We start from the raw sequence: 12,749 nt of genomic DNA, 5'->3' as shown, positions 1-12,749 counted from the left end.
TTCGGAACGATAAAGTTAAATCTCAGCTATTTGGATTCATGAACCAGACCCAAACTAATCAAATCTGCACATGCAAGTTTTGTAAAAATTGTGCTAAGGTGAATATTGCCAGTATGTAACCCAAAGACATGTCTTTTTTCCCTCAAATTTTGCAGGTGACCCCTATAGCTTCCCTTTCAAAAAAAGGATCATCTCCAGTGCACAGGGTGTAGAGGACTGTCAATTACACCAACATTCGTTTCACATGTATTTGTAGTCCATTTGACACTAATAAATTGTCGGTGATATAACCATCCATACGGGACTGCATCATCAATACACATTCTTCCAGTAAGAGGCACATCGGCTTTGGCCTTTGCAAATGGGTAACCTATTCCCCATTCCACACCCCTGCCAACCCCTTGTTCAGGTTTGAACTTAAAATCTCCAGCATGCATATAGAGGGTGATCCTCTCTGCTCCATAACCTATAAGATGAGTCCAATATATCCATTACCAAATATATGGAGTTTGATGTTGATTATCAAAACAATAAGGGGGCATTTGTTTCACAGCATCTTTTAAAATTCCAAGAAATGTGATGCCCATGACATATCATTCTCACGTTTGTTTGAACATGAGAATCTAAGAAGGCGGGTATATTCAGAATCCTGGGAATGTAAAGATTCCCATGAAACATGGACATCCTATTCCCACCTCTCCCCATGGGTAAGTTTTAAGGGAATCCTATTCCCATGGAAATCCTACTTTATGGACCAAATTGCCCTCACTATTTTGATTCTGGATAATAATACCCCTATAGTATAATATAATCACAATCTATTATTAGATAATAAATTACTAATGAAGTAAAAGTAAAAATTTTAAATTAGCATAAATATTAACTATTTTAATTAGAAAGTATATATAAATTGTTAATTGAAGATATTAATAAATAATAAATTTTTAATTAAAATTTTTCATCAAGAAAATATTAAAATGGCAATTAAATATATTAATTAACATAAATTTTAGTTCATTTTTACATTAGAAATATAAAAAATGTCTATTAAAATTGTTAATATTTATGTTCATTAACATTTTAATTGACATTTCAATTTATTAAATAAAAGTAATATTACTATTTTTTAACAAAAAATTTAATATAACAATTAATATTTAGACACTATATTGCCCTCATTTATTTTGGTTAATCGATTATCAAGTGTTATATATTTTAAATTTATAATTGTTGAAATTTTTGGCATATAGATTTAATTAAGTACATATTTTTAGTAGGTTTTTGTGTTGAAAAATACAATTGTTACTTATATATTCATTACACACCTATTAAGGGTATAATAGTCATCGTCTTAAAATACCTACTAGGTTTCTCATGTTGAGCCAAACATTGACATGAGAATCTTGTATATATTCCTAGAAATCTTACAATGCCAATCAAACATAAATGTCCCCACGAGGCAGGCATCCTATTTACAAAAACTAGCATATGTGCGTGCCCCAAGACTTGAAACCCTAGCCGCCATCGCAACGAGGGAAGACGACGACGGAGTTAAAGCGTCCTGTTGTTCCGTGACGACGGCGTTGGAGCGCCTTACTATTCCGTCGCCCCATATGGCGTTTGGGTGTCCTCCGGCTTCACTTGCACGTGAGGTTTTCTGTGAAAGCCTAGTCGCCACAAGGTTATCTCCGACTTCTCCAGCTTCTCTTGCACGCATTGGAGCGCCCTGTTGTTTCGTCGCCCCAGACGGCGTTTGGGGGTGCTTCTCCGACTCTGCCCCGCGAATGTGAAACTCGTGTTGTCGTCGCAACGAGAGACGATGACGACGGCGTTGGAGCTTTGCCTCTGGACAGCGAGGCGCCCTGTTGTTCCATCGCCCCAAACGGCATGGGGAGTCACCGTCGGTGCTGTTGGCGGCCAGTGGTGGAGTTGGGACTGACTCTCGTGCAGCTCCAAGGGAAAGGAGGAGTTGCATCTGTCTTCGCCAACGCCGCCATCTCCGCCGCTTCAAAGAACTCGTCTGCCTCAGCGTCTTTGTGCCGGCATCTCCGCTGCAGAACTCAGGCGTTGCAGTGGCAGCGGTTCTCGTCGGAGAGCAGCAGCAGCTTCGTCTCCGGCATTGGGCTGCGAGAATCTGAGACGGCGACAACGACAAAGTGATGACGGCGAACCTGCGTCGGCAACATACAGTGACGGAAGACATAGGTCTACCACAAGTTTGGTTTTTTATTGATTATTTTTATTTTGTTTTTTGGTGTTCAATATGGAAAACAGGTAGTTAATAGACATGACCGCACCGTCTACGGTAGCTGTTACCGGAGGGTTGAGGGGAGGTGTCGACGCTAGTTTATGGGTTGCGGGGAGTGGTTTGGGGGATAATAAGGTCGAAAAGGGGGAAGGTTTCGTTAGGGAAAAATCGTTTGCGGAAGCCTTGAAGAGGCTAATTCCATCTTCAAAATTCAAAATCCCATTGAGGAAATCAGAACTAATTAATGGGGAATTAGATTTTGTTTTCTCGAGGCTGGGGCTGGTGTTGCTGGAGGTGCAACAGCAAGGGGACAAGGGAAAACAGAGCTGAAACGAGAGAGAGAGCAGAGGGCAGGGGAAAGAAGCGAAGAGGAGAGAAGCAAGAAGAAGAAGAAGGAGAACAGGGAATAGAAGGATGCGGCTGGGGCAGCGCCCAACCGGGAAGAGAAAGGAAAAAAAAAAAAGAATAAAAAGGGGAGAGGGGAAACACAGCCCTAAGACCCAATCGCCAGACCCAACCCGGCTGCATGGCCGGGTCAAATCAAAGCCCATTTAATATATATTCTTTCTTTTTTTTCTTTTTCATTTTTTCGTTCTCTGTTCACCACAAATCTAACTCTTCTGGAGCCCGTTTCTCGCAAAACTCAAAACACGAAAGTTGTAGATAATCATTTCCTCTTTCTTCAGAAATTTGAATCGTCTCAATCGGAGCTCGGACGGAAAAGTTATGCACGAAATACGAACAGGTGTCGGTTTTTGTTTCCGAGATTTTTCCTACGACAAAAAATTACCAAAACTTCATAAATAATGAAATAAAATTCAAGAATGATGATTTTGGCACTTTATTAAAATATTGGACAATTTTGGACATTTAATTAAAAATATAAACCGTAAAACCCGGTTTAAGATGCTCAATTACGCAGTTTTGACGCGTAATCAGATGTGGAGATGGAAAAGGCTGCTAAAGATCTGAAGTTTGCGTTGGTGCATAAATTTCTTTCTGCAAGGCCGTCTATCAATGTCCTTCATAGGCATATTATCCAATTATGCGGTCTCTCTGAAGTCCCAATGATAAGTTTTTTGGACAACTATCATGTTTTGTTGCATTTGGTAAACGAAAAGGATTACATTCATGCATAGGCACAAGAAGGAAGATGGGTGAAAGGGTGCAAATTTCGGCTTTTTAACTGATCCGTGAATTTTGATGTAAACAAGGAGCCATCGATCACACCTCAATGGATTTTTCTACTAGGTCTACCTTTACATTTATATAGAATGGAGTGTTTGCAAAATTTGGCCACTAGATTTGGTAGATTCCTGGGGACGGATAATGCCACATTATATAGAACACGAGCCACTGGTGTGAGATTATGTGTTGAAGTGGACTTGCAAAAGGATCCTGTGAAGGGTTTTCCGTTGGTGGTAAGACAAAAGCAAAATTGGCAAAGGGTAATATATGAGAAGAGGGCATTCTATTGTAATAAATGTTGTATGCAAGGTCACACTGAAGTAATATGCCGGTTTAGAGTTAAGCCTAAGGATAAATGGAAGGTAGGTATGAGGAAGGAGGGAGATGAGATGGTTTGGAAGGAAGTGGGTAGAAAAGAGAATATGAGAGTTGAAGAGGAAGGTCCTGTTTTGAAGATTCGAGATCAGAGGGTGGAGGAGAAGAAGGATGGAAACGTGAGTGGTCCGTCGAATGGGATTGAGAAAAATAAAGAAATTTTGAATGAGGTTAATAATGCGGGTAGTCAAAAAGTGGATGAGTTTAATTTGGTAGAGAAAAATAGTGGAGAGAAAGTCAATCGTTGTCAAGAACAGAAGTCAGGGGTGGTAGGGGTGCAAGTAGAACTAGGAGGTTGTTCTAGGTCTGCCTAGGAAATCAGAATTGTTTATGAAGGGTGGAGAGGAAAAGTTGAAAAGGACAAAGATGGGGAGGTGATTTTGGTGGAAGAGGTGGATGAGAGAGAGGGTGATGCGGAGGGTGTAGTGTGTAGGGATAATTATGATGTGTTGTTTGAGGGAGATATGGAATTGATACTCAAAAAGAATATTGCTCTGATCCAGGTAATGTGACAGTGGGTGAATCGGAAGGAAGAAGTAAAGATGATGGTCAAGTGAGAAAGTCTAAGAGGGCTAAGGCAGTGCCTCAAAAGTTGAACTTATGATTGACAAAATTATGTTTTGGAATATAAGATGGTTGGGCACGTCGAAGAGAAGATTGAAACAAATTGTGAAAGATTAGAAAGTTTCGATTTTGACAGTTTCAGAACCTTTTCAAGATATAGAAAAGATAAGAAGGTGGGCAGCGTTTTTAAATTTTACTAACTCTTGCTCTAATGTAGAGGAAGGAAGAAAGATTTGACTGTTCTGGAAAGATGATGTTCAAGTGGATTGGGTGGGTACCTCAAATCAATGTGTAACAGTTTTGTTAACAGAAGATAGAGACTCTTTGCTTCTTACTTTTGTATATGCTAAATGTTATCATATTAAGAGAAGAAATTTATGGGAACAGCTTCAGGGGCTGTCGAGTTTTGATGTGGCTTGGGTTGTTATGGGGGATTTTAATGTAATTCGATCAGATGAGGAAAGGGTAGGAGGTAGACCTCGCTTAGGTTCGCCTATGGCTGAATTCAATGGTTGTATTAATAGATGTGGATTATTGGACCTCAAATTCGAAGGAAGTCAATTTCATGGTGTAACGGCCAACAAGGTTTGATGAGAAGTTGGTAGAAACTGGACAGGGTGCTGATTAATAATGTTTTTTCTATAAAATATGGTGAAACTAAGACATCTTTGTTGAAAAGAAATACTTCAGATCATTCTCCTATCATTTTACAGCTGTGTGCGAGTATGGAGAGGTATGGGTCAGCGCCTTTTAGCTTTCAAAACATGTGGACGTCGAATGACGATTTTTTGGAAATGGTGGAATCATCTTGGAGAGAACACATTGTGGTGGATTCAGGATTGTGAAAATTGGCAGGTAAATTGAAAAGGCTAAAACAAAGGCTTAGGGTGTGGAATAAACAGACTTTTGGTCATATTGGTGGTTTTATTCAAGAGTTGGAGGAAATGGGGGAAAAATATGAGAATTTATTACAGACAGAGTACTCAAAATCAGTTGAAGAAAAGTTCCTTATTTCTAAGGCTGAATTGGTGGTATGGTATATAAGGGAAGAGGCTAAGTTGGCAGCAAGCAAAGATGAAATGGTTGATTGATGGTGATCAAAATTTAAAGTTTTTCCATGTTGTGATTACACAAAAAAGGCGTAACTCTTGTGTAAATTCAATGGTGCTTCCTGTTGGTTCGGTGTTGGAAAATATGCAGATGGTCCATGATGAGGTTGTGAATTATTTTGAGCAATTCTTGAGGCAAAATAGTTCTATGCAAAGGTCAAATCTGAACGGTATTATCCATTCGGTGGTTTTTTAGGAGTCTATAGGTTGGTTGAGGGAAGAACCGACTGAGGAGGAGGTTTATGAAGCTATTTCTTCTATTTGTGTGAATAGTAGCACGAGACCAGATGGGTTTGGGTCTTCTTTCTATATTACCTGTTGGAAGATTATTAAAAATGATGTGATGGATGCGGTAAGAGAATTCTTCAAAGGTGATATGTTGCCTCGATTTTTTTGTTTCTCTTACATAGTGCTTATTCTTAAAGTAAAGTATCCTCAGTCTTTTGATAAATTTCGACCGATAAGCCTTTGTAACGTAATCTATAAAATTTTCTCCAAAATCATTGTTGGTAAGCTTTCGTTGGTGATGGGTGATTTAATATCTTTAGAACAAGGTACTTTCTTGAAAGGGAGGAATATTTTTGAAAATATAATGCTTACTCAAGAGATGATAAAATTATTACATAGGTGGGTGAGAGAAGGTAATATAATGCTAAAACTTGATATGAGCAAAGCGTATGATCGAGTGAAGTGGCAGGTGGTAGATCAGATTTTCCATTCTCTTGGTTTTACAAATTGGTTTTGTAAGTTGATTCAGAATTATATTTCTACTCCATGGTTTTCTGTCATGATACATGGCACTTATAGAGGTATCTTCAAGTCAAAAAGGGGCTTGAGGCAAGGGGATCCGTTGTCGCCGTATATTTTCATCATCATGGAAGAAATTTTTTCTAAATTAATTAAAAAAAAGTTGTCTGAGAAGCGGATTTTACTTGCACATTCGTGTGGTGCACCTATTATATCGCATTTAATGTACACGAATGATGTTGTTATATTTGCTAATGCTGGAAAAAAATCTGTTAAACAGATAATGGAGGTGATTAAGGAGTATGAAAACTGGACTGGCCAAAGGGTGAATAAAGATAAATCAACTATTTTTTTCTCAAAGAAATTGGGTGTTCAAAGGAAGGGAGAAATTCTTCAAAAAACTGGTTTTAGTGAAGGTAAATTTCCTTTTACATATTTGGGTGTGCCGATAGTGGATGGTAAAATGAAGGGCTGTCATTTTGACCCTTTAATTCAAAATATAAGGAAGAGAGTTGAGGGCTAGAAAAGTAGACTGTTGTCTCAAGGAGATCGTTTAGTTTTGTTGGGACATGTGCTTTCGAGTAGGTCATTACATCTGCTAGCTGTTCTAAATGTCCCGAAACTGGTGATAAAAGAGATACAAGGTATGTTTACTTCTTTTTTCTGGGGATTTAAGGATGGAAAAGAAAAAATGAAATGGAAAGCTTGGAAGAAATTGTGCATTCCTGTGGAGGAGGGGGGCACAGAAGTAAGGGACATTTCGGAAGTGCAACAGTCTTTGTTCATGAAGTTGGGTTGGCATTTATTAACTCAAAATTCTTTATGGGCTAGATTTTTTAAAACTAAATATGTGAAAGGAGGACATATTGCTCTTTGCAGACCTCATGGATCAGATTCTTCCTTTTGGAGGAAAATTCTACAGGGTATGTCTGAGCTGTTAAGTAAATCTAAATGGAAGGTTAGAGAAGGAGATGTAAAATTGTGGTATGATAAATTTCTAGATTCGGGACCTTTGTTTGCAGAGTGTCCAGATGGTGCACATTTACATATCAGATTAAAAGATTTAGTTATCAATAATGCGTGGGATGCGAAAAATTTGCAGAGGATTCTGGGGTATAATAAAGCGGAAGAAGTGATGGAAAAGGTGGGAAATCTTAGAAACTCTTTGGACTTACTGCTATGGCTCTCGGAAAAGGATGGTTGCTTTAATACAAAGTCCGCATGGGATGTTATCAGAGTTAGAACTCCAAAGTTTGATTGGGCAAAGTGGGTTTGGAATAAATGGTTACCGAAAAAAATTACTATATGCATGTGGAAGGCCGCTTTTGAGTGCTTAAGTGTTGATGAAAAGGTGAGAAGGGTGCGGGTTTCTCTTGCTTCGGCGTGTAATTGTTGTGAGATGCGGCAGCCAGAAGATATGGAGCATGTGCTAAATAAGGGTGACCTTGTTACTGAGGTTTGGAGGAAGGTTTCGGTGAAGGTAGATGTTCCTTTTCTTAGACAACAAAGTTGGAAAGAAAGAGTCCAAATATGGTTTAATAGGGCTTCCAGATTTTCTCAATTGGGATCATTGATGGGTTTGATTTCTTGTTTAGTAGTTTGGAGGCTGTGGAGAAAGACATGTGCGGCTAGAATGGAGGGAAAATTGGAGAGTAGTACAGATGTGTGGCTGTCCATTAAGTATTGGGTGGGGGTTTTGAGCAAGAACACGACAGGAATGACTCAGTTAAAGGATGCTAATTTTCGGATATTGCAGAATCTGGAAGTGCAAATTATGAATAAAAGAATTAAAACTATGCAATGTGTGAGAAGGCTAAAACTGGGGCAAGGGAGGTTGAAACTAAATTTGGACGGGAGCAGCTTGGGGAACCCAGGGCCGGCGGGTGGTGGTGGCATCCTTAGAGACCATATAGGTTCTTTTGTTTTTGGTTTTTCAAAATATTTTGGCTCTTGTTCAAATAACGAAATTTAATTGAGAGCTGTGTTGGAGGGAATAAAGATTTGCAAACATCTGTGCCATACTAGGATTGATATTGAATGTGATTTGAATATTATTGTAAATTGGATAGGATCTAGTAGGTACTCCTTGTGGTATTTTTGTGAGATTTTTGGGAGCAACTGATTGGTTTATTAAGGGAATAGATTTTTCGATAAAGCATTGGTATAGAGAAGGGAACAAAGTGGCAGATGTCTTGACTCGACAAGGTGCTATGGGGAGGAATAATTTATTTACAAATAGTAGTCAACTCTCTAGAGTTATCAATAGGTTGTATAAACTAGAGAAGATGGGTACGGCTTATATGAGGTATGTTTAGCTGATTTCCTACTGGTTTTGGTTTATACCTTATGTTGTTTATCTTTTATTTGTTTTTGTTGCGTGAGTTTTGTTTTGTAGGTCCTCGTTTTGTTTTGTTTTGCTTGGACTTGTAATCCTGTTTTGGTTGGATGTTGGTGTTGTTTTTTAGGAGGCTTTTAAAGTTTTATCTTTTGTTTCTCTCATTAATTGTCTTGTAATCACGATATTCTTCTGCCAAAAGTGAGAGTTTATCAATAAATAAATGGAGGTGTCACTCTTCTTATAAAAAAAAAAAAAAGTGCGTGCCCAAGACTATCTATTTTTTAAATTTTTTAAAAATTTATTAAAAATAATAAAAAAATTGAATAGTATAAGGGCATTTTGAGATATTTGTAGACAAGTTATAAGGGTATTTTGGGATAATTACAAGTATTTATAGGGATAAATTTGATATAATTGTAAGGATATTTCGAGATAGTTGTAGGTAGTTGAAGGAGTTATTTGGAATAATATACTTATAAGATAAATTTGATATTTTTAAAAGACGACAGGAAAGAGAGAATCAGCTTTACAGTAATAGAGATGAGATTCCCAGGAATAACCGCGAACCACGCGAACCCTAAAATAATAGCGTAATGGGTTTCAACACGTGATACCCGAAAGAAAGTCCTACCAGTTTTAATTTCTCTACAACTCCGATTGACTTGAAGCCACTCGCCCCAAATTCACAATTCTTTTAGCAACCACAATCTCACAATTTGTCCAACCAACAGAAATAACAACAATAGAGTTTGCTGCCCATGAAAATACAGCACAATAAACTTCAATGAATTGCGAATTTCAAAATAATCACGTACTACAATCATACAAACACCGTGACTGTCATGATCATATAAGCATCATTATTATCAGATAAAAATTAGGCATTCGCGAGTACCCGACCGCCATCTACATCCCGGAAAGAATCCAACTGGTTTTCAGCTTCGCTCGATTCAAAACGGCCAGCGGAGAAATGGGCTACTGAATTACTGAAAGCTGCACGAGGGCTTCTGTAATTTATGAAGATTGGGGCTGTTAAGGAAGATATATGGCGCTGCGGATGATGAGTTGAAGAAGAAGTCCAAGAACTGTCGCTGGCAACACCCACAAAACCAATATTTGATTTGAGACGACGGATAATGTTCCTTGACCTTGCCAAAGAGATAGCCATGAACCCAGGAAAGCGAGGCTGATTATCTCAAAGTCAAGCCGTCGGATCACCGCAAGCAGACCACAGCCACCACGGGCGATAAAATACGGCGGAAATGCTTATCTGGGAACAGTGGCTCTCTCTAATTCGAAACAAGCAGAACAATACGTGTTTTAAAATTCATATATAAATTCAAATATACGGAAAATTTACTCTAAAGTGGCAAATTGGGATTTGTCTAAGCTTTGAGCATTAATTAAATAGAATAAATTTACAATTTTATAAATCACCAGTTGGAAGCTGCCATGTGGCCTTTGGAACCCACTCTGCTGAGATGGCACTAGCTCAAGAGGACAACTGGCGATTAAATTTTGTTTTTATTGTAAGTAAGATACATTTAAATTTAACAAAGGAGAATTCTATATATGTGGATTTTTCGCGTGGCCAAATGATATTAAATTTATTTTTATTTTTATTTTTTTTAACCTTAAAATTTGAACATGAAAGTAATGTAAATTTAAGCTCTCATTTAATTTAAATTAAGTTTATGTAAAATTAAACTTAAATTTGAAATAATTTGACTAAGATCTTTGGGATGTTAAAGCTTATAATATTTAAAAATAATTAAATTAATATTTACGTAGCATAGTTAATTTAGCGTTACCTTTTTAATAATAATAATAATAATAATTCAATTTGGGCTCCAAAAAAATAAGACCTTATTAATTCAAGATATACAATTATCGTAATAAATTTAATAATGTATATAATATTGATATAGAAAAGCTTATAATTGTTTGCATATGTGGTCATTTTGCATTTGGATGACAAATGGAAAACAATGGTTCACTATATAATCAACCTGCAAGGAATTAACGTGTTGGAATGCCAAAAATTATAGTTGTTGAAGTTCGAATAATTTAAACTTGAATAAAAAGAAATATTAAAGGAAAGAGAAAAACAATTGTAAGATTAATATAATATCTTTACGCTACTAACCGATGATTTGTTGTTAGATGAATAAAATTTTCATTACCATGAGTAGAATATTTATATTTTCTAAATCTTTTTTTCTAGAGCCCGAATAAAGTTTCTAGGCGGGAACTTCCATGTTATGAATCCTTTGGTGGGGGAAGCCTTTTGCCTGGCAGTGAAGAAAGTTACAATTACGCTAGTGCGCCACTCTCAAATTAAAGGGGATGTGAAACTGGTCATTAATGAAATTAATAGCCTGGTTATGAAAAACCCCAAAAGACTTGTCCAATTTTAAAAGAGATCAACAATCTTAAAGATTCTCATTTAGTTTAGTTTGTTTTTGCCTTTAGAGAAGCGAACTCATCAGCTCATAGCCTTACTGTGTGGATAGTTGACAAAAGTCTACATTAGGAATTATCATTCCTTCCTTATCTCCTCCCACCTTTAGTGGAAGCTAAGATAAGATTTGAATATTGCTCGCTAGAGAATGAGGTCACCTAACTTTTCTTTATTTCTCTTGTTAAATTTTCTATCTATGTTGTATTCTCCTTTTTGAGTTTCTTTCATTCTATTTTTGTTGGTTTCTTTGGCTTTTTGTAATCTCTTGCCTAGCCAAAAAAAAAAAAAAACAATTAAATAAAACCCATTTATATATGGTCATCATACCTCTATCATATTTTCCCTTATAATAATGTTTCCCAAGTTTCATATGTCACACTATCATTGGCTTGTCTAAGATTGTTTCAGTTTTAATAGCAAAAAACTATATAAACAATGAACAACACAAAAGAACAATTTGGCATGTAAAGAATAAAGAGTGTTTAGAGATCTAAATAAACAAATTTTAAAAATTGTTATGTTTAATGACTCACTCTAAAAATAAGCAGCTTGAAAGCTATCTCAAGTATAAGAGTTCAGTCATGTATTAATTAGCCCAAGGGTCAGATCGTCTCCTTAGGGAATGCAATTTAATTCCAAACTTTGTATAATTCCGAAAGAAAAGAAAAGTTTACTGAACACAGTTCAGATTTAGTTTCCTAAGATTTTTGAGATTTGTGCAACGAAGCTTAAAAACAGTGGGAAATCTAAACAAGAAACAAGTAACAGTAATTAAATCCTATATTAAATGTTCGGACCGGAAAAGAAACCTTGTGCTTGAACTTCCAGATAAAGGCCAAAAAAAAAACCAATATTGTACTACTTGACTAAAACATTCAATCCAAAAAAAAAAAACTCAATCAAACGCTAACTCAAACAAAAATTAACCTAGTCAATAGTTTAAACAGAGACTAAACCAAACCAAACAATCCACTCAAGAAAACAAACTTAAGATTTAGAAAGAGCAAACCGAGCTTGTCAATGAAACAAAACTCAACCTGAAGAGAAAGATTGTTGCAAACAAAGAAAGGAAAAAAAAATTAACCTTACTTTAAAAAAGAGAACAGAAAATAAACATAAAATAGATTAAAAGAAGAGATGATAGAGAGAAGGGAGAGAAGAAGGGCAAGTCGTGTTACAGTAGTTCGGGGTGTAGCTTTCAGGTTGGAACAACACAACAGGCAGCAGTTGAAGTAGCAAGCAGCAACACTCGGATCCGAGAGGGCTGAGAGAGACGAGAGGAAAGCTGAGAGAGATGAGACAGAGGGACGATGAGAGCCGAGAGGACGAGAGAACTTAGAGAGGACGTGAGCCTGAAAGAAGAATGCCGAGACCACCCTTTGCTGTTGTGTGGCACTTCCCACATAAAAAGAAAACCCCTTGTGAAGCCCTAAGCCAGCCTCTCTTCAAGACCCAGTGCACCCACACTTCACATTGCATGGTCGGGTCACATCATGGGGCCTACGGCCCAGCTGCTCTTAAAGACCTAGCTACCTTCATGATTTTTTTTCACAGCCTTGCATCTTCACACTAGCCACACACACACACATGAACTCACTAAGCCCATGCCACTTTGACGCGGACACACGTTCGTTCACACGGCCTTCAATCCTTCTCATTTTTTCAAATAGGTCCCACGTCAAAAGTATGCATAATACATATGAATTTGCATGCAATACT

General features: G+C 37.2%; 1 protein-coding gene across 2 annotated transcripts in view; it reads right to left on the bottom strand.

Moving 5' to 3' along the window:
• LOC131164956 (2-oxoisovalerate dehydrogenase subunit alpha 2, mitochondrial) overlaps positions 1-9,882 on the bottom strand; it is a 33,976-nt gene extending 24,094 nt beyond the window's left edge. The window contains exon 1 of one of the 2 annotated variants that reach the window (XM_058122524.1): positions 9,465-9,882. In XM_058122524.1, coding sequence (XP_057978507.1) covers positions 9,465-9,737 — 273 coding nt within the window. In that variant the 5' untranslated portion in view covers positions 9,738-9,882. The remainder of the gene's footprint in view (positions 1-9,464) is intronic. The other variant, XM_058122530.1, reaches the window with a different exon arrangement.
• Between the last annotated feature and the right edge of the window lie 2,867 nt (positions 9,883-12,749).

This window comes from Malania oleifera, chromosome 1 (genome assembly GCF_029873635.1).
Source record: "Malania oleifera isolate guangnan ecotype guangnan chromosome 1, ASM2987363v1, whole genome shotgun sequence".
Classification (NCBI taxonomy): domain Eukaryota; kingdom Viridiplantae; phylum Streptophyta; class Magnoliopsida; order Santalales; family Ximeniaceae; genus Malania; species Malania oleifera.
The sequence above is the reverse complement of the archived record's forward strand: the minus strand, read 5'-3'. Positions and strand labels throughout refer to the sequence as shown.